This window comes from Bombina bombina, unplaced genomic scaffold (assembly GCF_027579735.1).
Source record: "Bombina bombina isolate aBomBom1 unplaced genomic scaffold, aBomBom1.pri scaffold_435, whole genome shotgun sequence".
NCBI classification, from domain to species: Eukaryota; Metazoa; Chordata; class Amphibia; order Anura; family Bombinatoridae; genus Bombina; species Bombina bombina.
The window spans coordinates 60,812-80,073 of NW_026512337.1; the positions used below are offsets into that span (position 1 = coordinate 60,812).

The 19,262-nt window shown below is 41.2% G+C and overlaps 1 protein-coding gene across 1 annotated transcript in view; it reads left to right on the forward strand.

Moving 5' to 3' along the window:
• The window catches only part of LOC128644238 (nephrin-like), a gene marked incomplete at its 5' end in the record, with an annotated part of 86,453 nt that overhangs the window by 52,910 nt on the left and 14,281 nt on the right, over positions 1 to 19,262 (forward strand). The window contains 4 exons of the mRNA XM_053696922.1: positions 3,689 to 3,854; positions 6,853 to 7,009; positions 8,565 to 8,716; positions 11,929 to 12,040. Coding sequence (XP_053552897.1) covers positions 3,689 to 3,854; positions 6,853 to 7,009; positions 8,565 to 8,716; positions 11,929 to 12,040 — 587 coding nt within the window. The remainder of the gene's footprint in view (positions 1 to 3,688; positions 3,855 to 6,852; positions 7,010 to 8,564; positions 8,717 to 11,928; positions 12,041 to 19,262) is intronic.

A 19,262-nucleotide genomic window follows, 5' to 3' on the forward strand; every position in this document is an offset into this window, starting at 1 on the left:
CCATATAGTGCTCCAAACATGTGCACACTCCTGAGCATACCAAAGTATGTTCTAAAGCAAAGGACACCAAACAAACTAAGTAAATTTGTTGATAGAAATAAATTGGAAATAAATGGCCCTGACGAAGCTCCGTTGCATAGCCAATGGGGGTGAAACCCGCATAGGCGTGGCTTCACAATCTGATGTCGGAAGAAGTTTAAGCTGATGGCTTGTAAGTGAAGGTTTCTTTTTACCACGAAAAGCTGTTTTCCATGGCAAGTTGTCTATGGTCGCTGACCACTACCGTTGCAAGCACTGGATCCCTCTCCTTTAGAGCATGATGACAAGCAATTATAAGGAGAGGTTTTGTTCAAGTTTAAATACAGAACCGCTAGATGTGGAGCTTGTCTGAATGTTTGGCAGGTGATCCGGAATATACCAATTTGCCTCTTGTCCTTATGTTGCATGGACTGTTATAAGTTTACCACAGTGGGACATTGCTTAATATGTATGCTTGCTTCTACGCTTCGATGCTAATACTTTCACTTGCTTGGCTAATTGCTGGATGTTTAATTACCTGCTTGACGCTTTGCTGTTACTTGCATGGATGTGCACTTTTTCCTACAGCTTACTAACAAGGGATACTAATAATGGAATAATCAAATATGGACACAGAATATAGTATCATCTGCTTTGTATAGCAGCAATATTGATGCCATCTTTGGGACTATATTGCATGCATAGATCCCCAAGTATACCTGGTCAGACAAGGTCCTATTATGTATAGTGTTTGGTTCAGCAGGGTGTTGTATGCTATATGATTCTTCTATACATCAGACGTGTATATTCTACTTGTGCTGTATATTATTGTTTAAGCTTTTATTTTTATTTTTTACTTTGCACTTAAGGATGTGTGTGTTTGCTATGATAACAGGATATTCCCTAATTGTACTACATACATATAATAAATTATATAATATATATATAAAAGAGTGCTGAATTCCCTTTCTTTTGCACCAAGACTTTCATATCTTTGGTGTCTATCTTTCTGAATTTAAAGCAATATAGTATTTTGGGTCTGCACCAGGGCCGCCACCTGAAATTTACTATTGATCAGGGCCCCTCCCACTTTGACAATTTTTGACCAAATGACTAAAACGTATATGCACTTTATTCTTAAATTTAGTCAAACTTTTAAATGTTGTAAAGGTAGTATCACACAAACACAGAAACACAGAGAAACACACAAGGATTCACATATAGACACTCTAGGAGACACGCAAAGAAACACACAATCTCAGTTCCTTTTTAGGACATTTTGACCTTACTACTGATTATTCACATCTTTCTATAGACTTTGAGACTAATGAGACCTTTCTGGAAGTCACCAATCCACCACTTAACCTTTAAATTATTGACAATGAACAATGGACACACACTCACACACACAAACTCAAACACAAACTTGCACATACATCCAAAGAAACACCCACAGAGACAGCCTCAGAAAACACACAAAGCCAAACACACTCACAGACACCCACAGAAAACACACAAAGACATACACACACAGAGAGAGACACTTACAGAAAACAAATAAATACATACATACACACACACCCTCACAGAGACATCCACAGAAAATGCACAAAGACAGACACACAAAACCTCACAGAGAGATCCACAGAAAAAAAATACATACACACTCATAGAGACACCAATAAAAGCACAAAGACATAAACACAGACACTCACAAAGACACTCACAGGAGGTAACATTTCTGCACATTGCCATCCCCTAAATCAACATTGTGTGACATGCATAAAAAAAATAGCAGAAATTAAGAGATCACTTTTTAAAGAATCATATTTGTAAAGGTGCAAACAAAAATACTTCTGTGAATTCAAAATTGTACATTATTGATCTGTCAGAATGGGTAGATGAAGAAAAGTACTTCTGAAAGGTTGACATATGTTTGCCTCCCCCCCATTTTCCCCAACCAAAAGCAAAGCTTCCAATCTGGTGTACAAATGTTCCCATCTGTCAGCTATACTTATGGATTTTTAAAATGCTATATATGGTCTTGGTGGAACCATGAGCTGTGGCACTAGGTCTCATACCATTAAATCTGGTTAAATGCAGGATTTAGGCTTTGTATGTATTTCAAAATTAAGTCAGCTGTAGTGTAAACTGAACAGTGTTAAGTTAACCTGTCTCATTTAAAAAACTGAGCAATTTTAGCCTGAGAGTATAACATTTTATGCAGATGTAAAAATCTTAAATAAAATACCTCCTGGCATCTGGAAAGTCCTTGCATAAAGGGCCATAAACTGGAATGTAATTAAAATATGTATATATAAACAAAAAAATATATCTGCCAAAAGGGAACCTACCATTTGTGTATTGAGGAGGCAACATTTCTGCAATGTTTTAAATATATAATTTCTACAGCATTGTCAAATAATCATAAATACACTGCTGCATATTGCTAAAAAAATGTGTTTTTATGGACCCCTGGCCTCACCACACTGAAGTTACAATCTGAAGCACAAATAAATAAAAACATTTATTAAGTAAGTCCTACCTACTCTACAAATGAAAGTGATCTGCCGCCTGACTCAGGCACACACTGTACAAACTGAAGTGCCAAGTCTGTCTCACACTGTGCATAGAGGTTTAGTGCACACTCAGAAATCCTCTCAAATGCTAATGCCTTTCTCCTTGTAATTACATTTTCCATGCTCAATAGCACTCTGATGTAGCGCCCTCTGGTGACTGCTGAAATGTAAAAAAAATATATATATATATTTTTTTTAAATAATAGTTCTGCTTGCCTCATGGGGCCCCCTGGCCCACTGGGCCTCTGACAGGAGTCACCCTATTCACCCCCTGATGGCGGCCCTGGTCTGCACCACTATAGTAACTCTTTAAAACTAAACTTAGGTACATATTATATGTATAGAGCTTGCTTATTAATTTTTATGTAAATTGGAAAGTTTCTTTAAAAAAACAAACAAACTGTACTTTCTATCTGAATCATAAAAGAAAAAATAATAATTGTGCTTTATGCCCCATTTAACTCAATATTTAACCTGTAAATGTTTAATTAGGGAAAATAAAACAACACTGAAATATTCAGTCATTATTTATTTAGCTTGTTTTTCTGTAACTTACATTGTTTTAATTCCATGCTGTAAATGCTGAACTTAATAGACCTTGTGTCTTCTTTTTACATCATCTACTGTCACTAATTTACTATGTCAGTATGTTACTTTGTCACTATGTTTCTTTGTTACCGCGTTACTATGTTACCGCGTTACTATGTTACCACATTACTATGTTACTATGTTACTATTTTACTTTGTTTATATATTACTATGGTAATTTGTTAATATGCTACTTTATCACTATGTTACTACGGTACTTTGTCAATACATTACTCTGCTATTATGTTACTATGTCACTATATTACTTTATTACCGCGTTACTATGTTACCACATTACTATGTTACTACTTTACTATGTTACTTTGTTAATATATTACTATGGTACTTTGTTACTATGTTACTTTGTTACTTCGTTACTACATTACTATGTCACTACTTTATTATGTTACTACATTACTATGTCACTACGTTATTATGTCACTACATTATTATGTCACTTTGTGTAGTATTTGTACCATTTGATCCCATCTGTCTGCCTACAGGGGGATGAGGAGAGAGATCTGTCAGGTTTGGAGCGTCAGGCCAGTGGTCTCACTGGGCGTCTCATTATTAAGGAAGCCAAGAGATCAGACGCTGGGTTATATGAGTGCACTGTTGATAATGGAATTCCACCACCTGCAAAGTCTGACACCCGTCTGGTTGTGCGATGTATGTAATAAAAGATCATTTGTTTTAGAGCAAAATTAAAATGATACATGTAACCAAAATTAACCATGTAGCCAAGAAAGAAAATAGGGATCCATATGAGTACGTTTAAAGGGTCATTCCAGACAAAACTGGAATCTACATGGGTGCATTTCAGTTTTGAATAGAATAATTTTTGTAATATACAGGTACTAGCAACAATGCTTCTAATAAGAGCTATAGCACCAGCATTTTAAACACAGCACTTGTTCAGATAGCCTAATGTGCTTGTACCATATGGTACTGGCTCAGTTTGTTAATTGCTGACATGATATAAGCCCCACTGGTGCTCTTTGCAGCTGCAGTATTTAAGATGCTGGTGCACTGAGTATATCTTGTTATGCTTCATGTGCATGTGCAAAGAAAAATTTGCCGATCTGTGCATATTTTAAAAGGGCTAATTAAGTAAAAATAGTTTGCATAAAAAAATAATTAAAAAATTGCTGGCAAGTATTTTAAAATAATTTTCAAAAATAAGCAAAATTACTTACATAGCCATGCTGTCTGGAGTAGTCTGATCCACTCCCTTATCAGTGTTTAGACAAAGGCAAAGGCATTGAGGCCTATTTAAGAAATGTCTTGCGGACCTGATCCGACAGTGCGGATCAGGTCCGCAAGACATCGCTGAATGCGGAGAGCAATACGCTCTCCGCATTTAAAATTGCACCAGCAGCTCACAAGAGCTGCTGGTGCAATGCCGCGCCCTGCAGACTCGTGGCCAATGGGCCGCCAGCAGGGGGTGTCAATCAACCCAATCGTACTCGATCGGGTTGAATTGTTGCGATTCCTGTCCGCCTGTTTCTGGCGAGTCTTTCGGCGCTTGATAGATAGGCCCCATTCTATTTCAACTGAGTTCACAGCTGCTTATTTGCTTCTAGGCATGCTCCAGCAGATAATTACTGTGCACTTCTGCATTCTACCAAAGCAAAGGTAGATATAGATACAGCCATAGAAAGAAATGTGTGGGGGGAGTTGAGCTGTAATGACGAGGCACTGCAGTATAAATTTGCAGGTAAAGTAATTAAAGTGCATATTATTATATTTTGTCTCTATCCCTACTTGTTTTATGTCCCTTTAACACTAAAACAGTGGTAACATTTACTAGAAGCATTTTTTCCAATACATGTATATTGCAAATATGTTTCTATTCATCTATGTTCATTTAAATTGTACTGGACTATCCCTTTAACAGGTTTCCATTGTATTATATAGATCCTGCCCTGATACAGTTCAGATTTATAGATGCCCTTGTAAATGAACTATATGATATTATCCTCTATAAGTTATGGTTTAATATGCTTTATTTTTCTATTTTCATAAAGGATCATTTTTAGAACTTTGTAAAAATAAAAACTATGGTGTTCGCTAGCGGTGATCTATAACTCAGTATGGACACTTGATAACTAGAATATTTGTGTTATATAACAAGGTAAAATTGATTACCCATTGTGTTTACACACACACTATTATATTTTGCTTTGTATCTTCTTTGCAAATTCTAATAAAGATTTATTGTTAAAAAATGGACAGGTCAGTGGTGAAGAGCAGCAAGGAGATCAAAAATAAGGATGTGATTAAGATATAAATACAGGACTGTCATACACTATAGAATAGCTGATAAAATGTCTAATTATTTTATTTTATTTTTTATTAACAGGAGATTTAACATTTTTAATGGACTAATAGTACAGGGTGATTAACAAACAATATCACTTTAAGATCTTTATTACACAGTATTTAGGAACATAGCCAATTAGGATGAAGCTTATAGGTCATGCTTACTGTTTCTCTTCTCATGTACAAGGAGTTTATCTCCATGAAGACATTTTGTTTCTCTATATTAAAAATCTGAAAGTTTTCACCCTGTATCCCATTGGCTGGAAAGCAGAAGTTTTGTTTGTTGCTAGTTTATTTTCTTCTGTTAGGGAATGATTTCCCTCGGGGGCTGGCCTGTTTGTTACTAGTTTATTTTCTTCTGTTAGGGAATGATTTCCCTCGGGGGCTGGCCTGTTGTTACTAGTTTATCTTCTTCTGTAAGGGAATGATTTCCCTTGGGGGCTGGCCTGTTTGTTACTAGTTTATCTTCTTCTGTTAGGGAATGATTTCCCTCGGGGGGCTGGCCTGTTTGTTACTAGTTTATTTTCTTCTGTTAGGGAATGATTTCCCTCGGGGGGCTGGCCTGTTTGTTACTAGTTTATCTTCTTCTGTTAGGGAATGATTTCCCTTGGGGGCTGGTTTGTTACTAGTTTATCTTCTTCTGTTAGGGAATGATTTCCCTTGGGGGCTGGCCTGTTTGTCACTAGTTTATCTTTTTCTGTTAGGGAATGATTTCCCTCGGGGGGCTGGCCTGTTTGTTACTAGTTTATCTTCTTCTGTTAGGGAATGATTTCCCTTGGGGGCTGGCCTGTTTGTCACTAGTTTATCTTTTTCTGTTAGGGAATGATTTTCCTCGGGGGCTGGCCTGTTTGTTACTAGTTTATCTTCTTCTGTTAGGGAATGATTTACCTCGGGGGCTGGCCTGTTTGTTACTAGTTTATCTTCTTCTGTTAGGGAATGATTTCCCTCGGGGGCTGGCCTGTTTGTTACTAGTTTATCTTCTTCTATTAGGGAATGATTTCCCTCGGGGGCTGGCCTGTTTGTTACTAGTTTATCTTCTTCTGTTAGGGAATTATTTTTCTCGGGGGCTGGCTTGTTTGTTACTAGTTTATCTTCTTCTGTTAGGGAATGATTTCCCTTGGGGGCTGGCCTGTTTGTTACTAGTTTATCTTCTTCTGTTAGGGAATGATTTCCCTCGGGGGCTGGCCTGTTTGTTAGTAGTTTATCTTCTTCTGTTAGTGAATGATTTCCTTTGGGGACTGGCCTGTTTGTTACTAGTTTATTTTCTTCTGTTAGGGAATGATTTTCCTCGGGGGCTGGCCTGTTTGCATAACCATTGATCACTTGCTTATTCATGTGTCTGTAGTTAAGCCAGAAATACAGAAAGGAGTACATCTAAGCAAGGTGGCCGTGCCTGGAGACGGAAAAAGCGCAGCTGCACTTGTCTGTAAGGCTGAAGGAATCCCAAGTGTGACATTTAGCTGGGCTAAAAAGGGGGTGACCCTGGATCTCAAAAATCCCAGGTAAATCCTTAAACAGACCTTAAGGGGACATAAAACTCAATTTTATTTCTTTAATTATTTAGAAAGAGCATATAATTTTAATCAACTTTCTAATATACCTCCAGTCTCTAATTTGCTTCATTCTCTTGATATCCTTTGCTAAAAGCATATCTAGATAGGCTCAGTAGCTGCTGATTGGTGGCTGCACATAGATGCCTCATGTGATTGGCTCATCTATGTGCATTGCTATTTCTTCAACAAAGGATATCTAAAGAATGAAACAAATTAGATAATAGAAGTAAATTAGAATGTTGTTTGAAATTGTATTCTCTATCTGAATCATGAAATAATTTTTGGGGAATTAGTGTCCCATTAAAGTAATTTTGTATAAATACATATAATCAATTAAACACTGCATTGCAGAATATATCCTAAAAAAATGTTATAGTGAAATTGTCATATTTATTGTAGGACATTCCACACAAACACCCATTAAAAAATCTCAGAGCTGTGACCAACTGTTACGCTCGAATAAAAAGTTGCACAAAATGCGTCAAAATACATTAAAAAGCAGATGTGCAGGCCAGAAAATTTTGTTTTAGATGAAATTTTCATTTCGAATATTCGAGGAAATTAGTTTCCCAGAATATTCGTTGCCTTCACTATTCGTTTTCATTTTATTTAAAACAAAATGAAAATGGAATTTTTGCTGTACATTTACATTTGTTTTTGTGAAACAAATGTAAGTGTTTGGAAGCTACAGGTGAAAAGTACATTGGCATATTTACTCTCACACTAACCCTGACACGTACACTCTTGCAGTGAACATACACTCTCACACTAACACTCACACTGACACATAGGGGCCTATCTATCGAGCTCCGAATGGACAGGAATCGCCGGAATTCACCTGATCGAGTACGATCGGGTTGGTTGACACCCCCTGCTGGCGGCTGATTGGCCGCGAGTCTGCAGGGGGCGGCGTTGCACCAGCAACTCACAAGAGCTGCCGGTGCAATGCTGAATACAGAGAGCGTATTGTTTTCCGCATTCAGCGATGTCTGTCGGACCTGATCCGCACTGTTGGATCAGGTCCGACAGACATTTCATAAATAGGCCTCATAGACTCTCACACTAAAACTCACACTTACACATAGACTCTCACTCTAACTCTCACACTGACACATAGACTCTCACACTTTGTGCCATGTAGCGTATACTGTCGGCATTTATCGATGTGCAGCGTACATGATCTGCTATATTGTATCATATCTGCTCGCACCATAGTAAATAGGCCCCATAGACTATCATGCTAACACATGACATTCACACTCTCACTGATGCATTCACTCTCATGCTTGCAGTGAACATAAACTCTTACACTAACACTGACACTCACATTCTCACACTGGCATATATGCTTTCATATAAACCCTGACACTCACACGTTTACACTTAAACTGGCATATAGACACTCACACATATTCTCCCACTTACACTTTCCATTGATTTTTATTTGTCTCTATATTGAGTTTTTCTCTCTCTTTCATACATATATTTTCTTCCCGTCTGATAGATACTCAGAGAAGACACTGCATGAGTTTTGGGTTCACACCAGTACTTTAGTTATTGCTAATGTGAGCGCTGTGCAAGACTACGCTCTCTTCACGTGCACAGCAACCAACGCTCTTGGAGTTGACAGCTTCGACATTTATCTTGTCAGCACCAGTAAGTTATCTTCCTATTTTGTATGTTTTTCTCCAATATACTTAATTAGTATATGTATGTGTGTAGGGGTATAGGGGTATGCATGTGGGTGTGTATATGTATGTGTGTAGGGGTATGCATGTGGGTGTGTATATGTATATGTGTAGGGGTATGCATGTGGGTGTGTATATGTATATGTGTAGGGGTATGCATGTGAGTGTGTATATGTATGTGTGTAGGGGTATGCATATGAGTGTGTATATGTGTATGTGTAGGGGTATGCATGTGGGTGTGTATATGTATGTGTGTAGGGGTATGCATGTGGGTGTGTATATGTGGGTGTGTATATGTATATGTGTAGGGGTATGCATGTGAGTGTGTATATGTATATCTGTAGGGGTATGCATGTGAGTGTGTATATGTATGTGTGTAGGGGTATGCATATGGGTGTGTATATGAATGTGTGTAGGGGTATGCATGTGAGTGTGTATATGTATATGTGTAGGGCTATGCATGTGGGTGTGTATATGTATATGTGTAGGGGTATGCATGTGGGTGTGTATATGTATATGTGTAGGGGTATGCATGTGAGTGTGGATATGTATGTGTGTAGGGGTATGCATGTGGGTGTGGATATGTGGGTGTGTAGGGGTATGCATGTGAGTGTGTATATGTATATGTGTAGGGGTATGCATGTGAGTGTGTATATGTATGTGTGCAGGGGTATGCATGTGGGTGTGTATATGTATGTGTGTAGGGGTATGCATGTGGGTGTGTATATGTATGTGTGTAGCGGTATGCATGTGGGTGTGTATATGTTTGTGTGTAGGGGTATGCATGTGGGTGTGTATATGTATGTGTGTAGGGGTATGCATGTGGGTGTGTATATGTATGTGTGTAGGGGTATGCATGTGGGTGTGTATATGTATGTGTGTAGGGGTATGCATGTGGGTGTGTATATGTATGTGTGTAGGGGTATGCATGTGGGTGTGTATATGTATGTGTGTAGGGGTATGCATGTGGGTGTGTATATGTATATGTGTAGGGCTATGCATGTGGGTGTGTATATGTGGGTGTGTAGGGGTATGCATGTGGGTGTGTATATGTATGTGTGTAGGGGTATGCATGTGGGTGTGTATATGTATGTGTGTAGGGGTATGCATGTGGGTGTGTATATGTATGTGTGTAGGGGTATGCATGTGGGTGTGTATATGTATGTGTGTAGGGGTATGCATGTGGGTGTGTATATGTATGTGTGTAGGGGTATGCATGTGGGTGTGTATATGTATGTGTGTAGGGGTATGCATGTGGGTGTGTATATGTATGTGTGTAGGGGTATGCATGTGGGTGTGTATATGTATGTGTGTAGGGGTATGCATGTGGGTGTGTATATGTATATGTGTAGGGCTATGCATGTGGGTGTGTATATGTGGGTGCAGTGGCGTAGCGTGGGGGGGGCCACAGGGGCGGTTGCCCCGGGCGCAAAATTCTGAGGGGCGCAAAATGCTTGGCTCCCAGCCTCCCAAGTCCCCACCATCTCAAGACAGTAGACAGTCACAGTCCCACTCCCAGCGGCGCTACAGGGAGGCTAAAAAATCTGACAGGCGCCTAAGCCCAGCCGTTCTGTCTCTCAAGTGAACTGTCTACTACTCTGAAGTCAGGACGTGCTGTGTAATGATTTAATTATCATAATTTTATGAGTGTAATCCTATCCAACCGTTACCTGCTGCTAGACTAGTGTTTACGCCACTAGTTAGCACGGTCCACTCCCACTCCCAGCGCACATGTCCGGAGGGAGGAAGAAGTCAGAGCAGCAGAGCCAGAGTGGAGTCAGACTGACTAGCACGCTGCGCCCGCAATGATAAGGTAAGTAGTGTCAACAAAAATGACCAAACTCATCACCAGGTCCGTATCAGAACCAGACCACCAGTGCCACTGCCAGCCAGAATTATAATTACATTATTATAGCCCCTGTTTTTGCCTGGGCCCTGGGGAATAGGGATTGGAAATGGCAACACACGCAAAATGCAGCTTAGCCTCTATCGTTACCCAGGTGACGTCGCAGGGCCAGCTAGCCAGCCAAGTTCCAAAGGACCCAGAGTCACTCTGAGCCAGCCAGCCAGCCAGCCAAATTCCAACTTCCAAAGGACCCAGAGTCTGAGCCAGCCAGCATGCCAGAGCGTGAGAGTGATCTATGCCGCTTTAAAGTGAAAGCTGGTTATTTTATTTCAAATTCATTTTTAACCTGGGTAAAATAAAACATACAAGATGTAGATGATCTACATCTTGTATGTTTTACCCAGGTTAAAAATGAATTTAAAAATAATAATAACTGGCTTTCACTTTAAAGCAGCATAGATCACTCTCACACTCTGGCATGCTTGCTCAGATGTATTTTAAAAATGAAATCCCATGTTTAAATATTAAACCATAAAAAATGTAATTGTTAAGTTTTATATAATGTACTTACTTAATGTATATAATAAAGTAATGGCTGCCTGCAACCATATTGAATCCTAATTTTTAAGGATGAATGTAGAGTTTAGAATTCTATCTATCTATCTATCTATCTATCTATATATATATATATATATATATATATATATATAGTATATATTTTGTTGTTAAATTAAAGCTTTGTTTGTTTTAAAACAAAAACCTGTCTCCTAAGTTGTTGAGCTGTCTCCTAGATTCAAAGCAAATTTGCCAATCCCTACTGTACTGGTGGAAGAGACTCAGTCAGTGCTAATGGATTAGGGGGGCGCAATTCTTGCCTTGCCCTGGGCGCTGAGAAGCCACGCTACGCCACTGTGTGGGTGTGTATGTGGGTGAGTGTGTGTTTTAATTTTCACATAAAATATATGATTAATAAATGTAATGCAAAACAATTTTGTGTGTATTAAAGCAGAGAAGTTTGCACATTTGAAGAGACATAGAAGTCAAAATTAAACTTTCACAATTCAGATGGAGCAAGCAATTAAAAAAAAATCTTTCCAATTTGTATTCAAATTTACTTTTACTTTTGGTACCCTTTGCTGAAGAGCATACCTAGGTAGTCTCAGGAGTCTGCACAATATGGCAAAAGTTTTGCAACATTGCTCCAAAAGCTGCTGCCATCTAATGCTCAACATACATTCTTGCTCCTAAGTCCACCTAGGTATTCTCTTTATCAAAGGATAGTATCTGTGTTGCTCCTTCCTACTGGATTCTCACTCACAACCTTTTTCTCTTAGGCCGCCCAGATCCCCCATCTGGTCTGAAAGTCCTTAGCTTCACTCATAACTCTGTAACCCTTGGATGGACTGCAGGATTTAATGGCGGAGAGGAACAAAAATTCCGTGTGAGGTGAGATCATTACTAATTTGTGATGTAGGCCTCATGGGCTTATAGATAAGGCACCTAGGGTAGGTTTATATTGGAGAAAGGTGTTAACATCTAGCACTTAAAGGGATAAATGCCTTTCAGGTACCTCTAGGTTTGTTCTTTATTGCTTGTGCTGTATAGATCACCCATTATACCTTTCAGGTACCGGGGGGCTGTTCTGTATTGTTTGTACCGTGTAGATAACAAATGCCTTTCAGGTACCGCGGGGGCTGTTCTGTATTGTTTGTACCGTGTAGATAACAAATGCCTTTCAGGTACCGCGGGGGCTGTTCTGTATTGTTTGTGCCGTGTAGATAACAAATGCCTTTCAGGTACCGCGGGGGCTGTTCTGTATTGTTTGTACCGTGTAGATAACAAATGCCTTTCAGGTACCGCAGGGACTGTTCTGTATTGTTTGTGCCGTGTAGATAACAAATGCCTTTCAGGTACCGCGGGGGCTGTTCTGTATTGTTTGTACCATGTAGATAACAAATGCCTTTCAGGTACCGCGGGGACTGTTCTGTATTGTTTGTACTGTGTAGATAACAAATGCCTTTCAGGTACCGCGGGGGCTGTTCTGTATTGTTTGTACTGTGTAGATAACAAATGCCTTTCAGGTACCGCGGGGGCTGTTCTGTATTGTTTGTACCGTGTAGATAACAAATGCCTTTCAGGTACCGGGGGGCTGTTCTGTATTGTTTGTACCATGTAGATAACAAATGCCTTTCAGGTACTACTGGGGCTGATCTGTATTGTTTGTACCGTGTAGATAACAAATGCCTTTCAGGTACCGCGGGGGCTGTTCTGTATTGTTTGTGCCGTGTAGATAACAAATGCCTTTCAGGTACCGCGGGGGCTGTTCTGTATTGTTTGTACCATGTAGATAACAAATGCCTTTCAGGTACTGCTGGGGCTGTTCTGTATTGTTTGTACTGTGTAGATAACAAATGCCTTTCAGGTACTGCTGGGGCTGTTCTGTATTGTTTGTACCGTGTAGATAACAAATGCCTTTCAGGTACTGCTGGGGCTGTTCTGTATTGTTTGTACCGTGTAGATAACAAATGCCTTTCAGGTACTGCTGGGGCTGTTCTGTATTGTTTGTACTGTGTAGATAACAAATGCCTTTCAGGTACCGCGGGGGCTGTTCTGTATTGTTTGTACCGTGTAGATAACAAATGCCTTTCAGGTACCGGGGGGCTGTTCTGTATTGTTTGTACCGTGTAGATAACAAATGCCTTTCAGGTACCGCGGGGGCTGTTCTGTATTGTTTGTACCGTGTAGATAACAAATGCCTTTCAGGTACCGCGGGGGCTGTTCTGTATTGTTTGTACCGTGTAGATAACAAATGCCTTTCAGGTACCGCGGGGGCTGTTCTGTATTGTTTGTACCGTGTAGATAACAAATGCCTTTCAGGTACCGCGGGGGCTGTTCTGTATTGTTTGTACCGTGTAGATAACAAATGCCTTTCAGGTACCGGGGGCTGTTCTGTATTGTTTGTACCGTGTAGATAACAAATGCCTTTCAGGTACCGCGGGGGCTGTTCTGTATTGTTTGTACCGTGTAGATAACAAATGCCTTTCAGGTACCGCAGGGGCTGTTCTGTATTGTTTGTACCGTGTAGATAACAAATGCCTTTCAGGTACCGCGGGGGCTGTTCTGTATTGTTTGTACCGTGTAGATAACAAATGCCTTTCAGGTACCGCGGGGGCTGTTCTGTATTGTTTGTACCGTGTAGATAACAAATGCCTTTCAGGTACCGTGGGGACTGTTCTGTATTGTTTGTACTGTGTAGATAACAAATGCCTTTCAGGTACCGCGGGGGCTGTTCTGTATTGTTTGTACCGTGTAGATAACAAATGCCTTTCAGGTACCGTGGGGACTGTTCTGTATTGTTTGTACCGTGTAGATAACAAATGCCTTTCAGGTACCGCGGGGGCTGTTCTGTATTGTTTGTACTGTGTAGATAACAAATGCCTTTCAGGTACTGCTGGGGCTGTTCTGTATTGTTTGTACCGTGTAGATAACAAATGCCTTTCAGGTACCGGGGGGCTGTTCTGTATTGTTTGTACCGTGTAGATAACAAATGCCTTTCAGGTACCGTGGGGACTGTTCTGTATTGTTTGTACCGTGTAGATAACAAATGCCTTTCAGGTACTGCTGGGGCTGTTCTGTATTGTTTGTACCGTGTAGATAACAAATGCCTTTCAGGTACCGCGGGGGCTGTTCTGTATTGTTTGTACCGTGTAGATAACAAATGCCTTTCAGGTACCGTGGGGACTGTTCTGTATTGTTTGTACAGTGTAGATAACAAATGCCTTTCAGGTACTACTGGGGCTGTTCTGTATTGTTTGTACCATGTAGATAACAAATGCCTTTCAGGTACTGCTGGGGCTGTTCTGTATTGTTTGTACCGTGTAGATAACAAATGCCTTTCAGGTACCGCGGGGGCTGTTCTGTATTGTTTGTACTGTGTAGATAACAAATGCCTTTCAGGTACTGCTGGGGCTGTTCTGTATTGTTTGTACCGTGTAGATAACAAATGCCTTTCAGGTACTGCTGGGGCTGATCTGTATTGTTTGTGTCGTGTAGAGAACAAATGCCTTTCAGGTACCGCGGGGGCTGTTCTGTATTGTTTGTACCGTGTAGATAACAAATGCCTTTCAGGTACTGCTGGGGCTGTTCTGTATTGTTTGTACCGTGTAGATAACAAATGCCTTTCAGGTACCGCGGGGGCTGTTCTGTATTGTTTGTACTGTGTAGATAACAAATGCCTTTAAGGTACTGCTGGGGCTGTTCTGTATTGTTTGTACCGTGTAGATAACAAATGCCTTTCAGGTACTGCTGGGGCTGATCTGTATTGTTTGTGTCGTGTAGATAACAAATGCCTTTCAGGTACCGGGGGGCTGTTCTGTATTGTTTGTACTGTGTAGATAACAAATGCCTTTCAGGTACTGCTGGGGCTGTTCTGTATTGTTTGTACCGTGTAGATAACAAATGCCTTTCAGGTACTGCTGGGGCTGTTCTGTATTGTTTGTACCGTGTAGATAACAAATGCCTTTCAGGTACTGCTGGGGCTGATCTGTATTGTTTGTGTCGTGTAGATAACAAATGCCTTTCAGGTACCGGGGGGCTGTTCTGTATTGTTTGTACCGTGTAGATAACAAATGCCTTTCAGGTACCGCGGGGGCTGTTCTGTATTGTTTGTACCGTGTAGATAACAAATGCCTTTCAGGTACCGCGGGGGCTGTTCTGTATTGTTTGTACCGTGTAGATAACAAATGCCTTTCAGGTACCGGGGGGCTGTTCTGTATTGTTTGTACCGTGTAGATAACAAATGCCTTTCAGGTACCGGGGGGCTGTTCTGTATTGTTTGTACCGTGTAGATAACAAATGCCTTTCAGGTACTGCTGGGGCTGTTCTGTATTGTTTGTACCGTGTAGATAACAAATGCCTTTCAGGTACCGCGGGGGCTGTTCTGTATTGTTTGTACCGTGTAGATAACAAATGCCTTTCAGGTACCGGGGGGCTGTTCTGTATTGTTTGTACCGTGTAGATAACAAATGCCTTTCAGGTACTACTGGGGCTGATCTGTATTGTTTGTACCGTGTAGATAACAAATGCCTTTTAGGTACTGCTGGGGCTGATCTGTATTCTTTGTACCGTGTAGATAACAAATGCCTTTCAGGTACCGCGGGGGCTGTTCTGCATTGTTTGTACCGTGTAGATAACAAATGCCTTTCAGGTACCGCGGGGGCTGTTCTGTATTGTTTGTACCGTGTAGATAACAAATGCCTTTCAGGTACCGGGGGGCTGTTCTGTATTGTTTGTACCGTGTAGATAACAAATGCCTTTCAGGTACCTTGGGGACTGTTCTGTATTGTTTGTACCGTGTAGATAACAAATGCCTTTCAGGTACCGCGGGGGCTGTTCTGCATTGTTTGTACCGTGTAGATAACAAATGCCTTTCAGGTACCGCGGGGGCTGTTCTGTATTGTTTGTACCGTGTAGATAACAAATGCCTTTCAGGTACCGGGGGGCTGTTCTGTATTGTTTGTACTGTGTAGATAACAAATGCCTTTCAGGTACCGTGGGGACTGTTCTGTATTGTTTGTACCGTGTAGATAACAAATGCCTTTCAGGTACCGCAGGGACTGTTCTGTATTGTTTGTACCGTGTAGATAACAAATGCCTTTCAGGTACCGCGGGGGCTGTTCTGTATTGTTTGTACTGTGTAGATAACAAATGCCTTTCAGGTACTGCTGGGGCTGTTCTGTATTGTTTGTACCGTGTAGATAACAAATGCCTTTCAGGTACCGGGGGGCTGTTCTGTATTGTTTGTACCGTGTAGATAACAAATGCCTTTCAGGTACCGTGGGGACTGTTCTGTATTGTTTGTACCGTGTAGATAACAAATGCCTTTCAGGTACTGCTGGGGCTGTTCTGTATTGTTTGTACCGTGTAGATAACAAATGCCTTTCAGGTACCGCGGGGGCTGTTCTGTATTGTTTGTACCGTGTAGATAACAAATGCCTTTCAGGTACCGTGGGGACTGTTCTGTATTGTTTGTACAGTGTAGATAACAAATGCCTTTCAGGTACTACTGGGGCTGTTCTGTATTGTTTGTACCATGTAGATAACAAATGCCTTTCAGGTACTGCTGGGGCTGTTCTGTATTGTTTGTACCGTGTAGATAACAAATGCCTTTCAGGTACCGCGGGGGCTGTTCTGTATTGTTTGTACTGTGTAGATAACAAATGCCTTTCAGGTACTGCTGGGGCTGTTCTGTATTGTTTGTACCGTGTAGATAACAAATGCCTTTCAGGTACTGCTGGGGCTGATCTGTATTGTTTGTGTCGTGTAGAGAACAAATGCCTTTCAGGTACCGCGGGGGCTGTTCTGTATTGTTTGTACCGTGTAGATAACAAATGCCTTTCAGGTACTGCTGGGGCTGTTCTGTATTGTTTGTACCGTGTAGATAACAAATGCCTTTCAGGTACCGCGGGGGCTGTTCTGTATTGTTTGTACTGTGTAGATAACAAATGCCTTTAAGGTACTGCTGGGGCTGTTCTGTATTGTTTGTACCGTGTAGATAACAAATGCCTTTCAGGTACTGCTGGGGCTGATCTGTATTGTTTGTGTCGTGTAGATAACAAATGCCTTTCAGGTACCGGGGGGCTGTTCTGTATTGTTTGTACTGTGTAGATAACAAATGCCTTTCAGGTACTGCTGGGGCTGTTCTGTATTGTTTGTACCGTGTAGATAACAAATGCCTTTCAGGTACTGCTGGGGCTGTTCTGTATTGTTTGTACCGTGTAGATAACAAATGCCTTTCAGGTACTGCTGGGGCTGATCTGTATTGTTTGTGTCGTGTAGATAACAAATGCCTTTCAGGTACCGGGGGGCTGTTCTGTATTGTTTGTACCGTGTAGATAACAAATGCCTTTCAGGTACCGCGGGGGCTGTTCTGTATTGTTTGTACCGTGTAGATAACAAATGCCTTTCAGGTACCGCGGGGGCTGTTCTGTATTGTTTGTACCGTGTAGATAACAAATGCCTTTCAGGTACCGGGGGGCTGTTCTGTATTGTTTGTACCGTGTAGATAACAAATGCCTTTCAGGTACCGGGGGGCTGTTCTGTATTGTTTGTACCGTGTAGATAACAAATGCCTTTCAGGTACTGCTGGGGCTGTTCTGTATTGTTTGTACCGTGTAGATAACAAATGCCTTTCAGGTACCGCGGGGGCTGTTCTGTATTGTTTGTACCGTGTAGATAACAAATGCCTTTCAGGTACCGGGGGGCTGTTCTGTATTGTTTGTACCGTGTAGATAACAAATGCCTTTCAGGTACTACTGGGGCTGATCTGTATTGTTTGTACCGTGTAGATAACAAATGCCTTTTAGGTACTGCTGGGGCTGATCTGTATTCTTTGTACCGTGTAGATAACAAATGCCTTTCAGGTACCGCGGGGGCTGTTCTGCATTGTTTGTACCGTGTAGATAACAAATGCCTTTCAGGTACCGCGGGGGCTGTTCTGTATTGTTTGTACCGTGTAGATAACAAATGCCTTTCAGGTACCGGGGGGCTGTTCTGTATTGTTTGTACCGTGTAGATAACAAATGCCTTTCAGGTACCTTGGGGACTGTTCTGTATTGTTTGTACCGTGTAGATAACAAATGCCTTTCAGGTACCGCGGGGGCTGTTCTGCATTGTTTGTACCGTGTAGATAACAAATGCCTTTCAGGTACCGCGGGGGCTGTTCTGTATTGTTTGTACCGTGTAGATAACAAATGCCTTTCAGGTACCGGGGGGCTGTTCTGTATTGTTTGTACTGTGTAGATAACAAATGCCTTTCAGGTACCGTGGGGACTGTTCTGTATTGTTTGTACCGTGTAGATAACAAATGCCTTTCAGGTACCGCAGGGACTGTTCTGTATTGTTTGTACCGTGTAGATAACAAATGCCTTTCAGGTACTGCTGGGGCTGTTCTGCATTGTTTGTACCGTGTAGATAACAAATGCCTTTCAGGTACCGCGGGGGCTGTTCTGTATTGTTTGTACCGTGTAGATAACAAATGCCTTTCAGGTACCGCGGGGGCTGTTCTGTATTGTTTGTACCGTGTAGATAACAAATGCCTTTCAGGTACCGCGGGGGCTGTTCTGTATTGTTTGTGCCGTGTAGATAACAAATGCCTTTCAGGTACTGCTGGGGCTGTTCTGTATTGTTTGTACCGTGTAGATAACAAATGCCTTTCAGGTACTGCTGGGGCTGTTCTGTATTGTTTGTACCGTGTAGATAACAAATGCCTTTCAGGTACCGCGGGGGCTGTTCTGTATTGTTTGTACTGTGTAGATAACAAATGCCTTTCAGGTACTGCTGGGGCTGTTCTGTATTGTTTGTACCGTGTAGATAACAAATGCCTTTCAGGTACTGCTGGGGCTGTTCTGTATTGTTTGTACCGTGTAGATAACAAATGCCTTTCAGGTACTGCTGGGGCTGTTCTGTATTGTTTGTACCGTGTAGATAACAAATGCCTTTCAGGTACTGCTGGGGCTGATCTGTATTGTTTGTACCGTGTAGATAACAAATGCCTTTCAGGTACCGGGGGGCTGTTCTGTATTGTTTGTACCATGTAGATAACAAATGCCTTTCAGGTACCGCGGGGGCTGTTCTGTATTGTTTGTACCGTGTAGATAACAAATGCCTT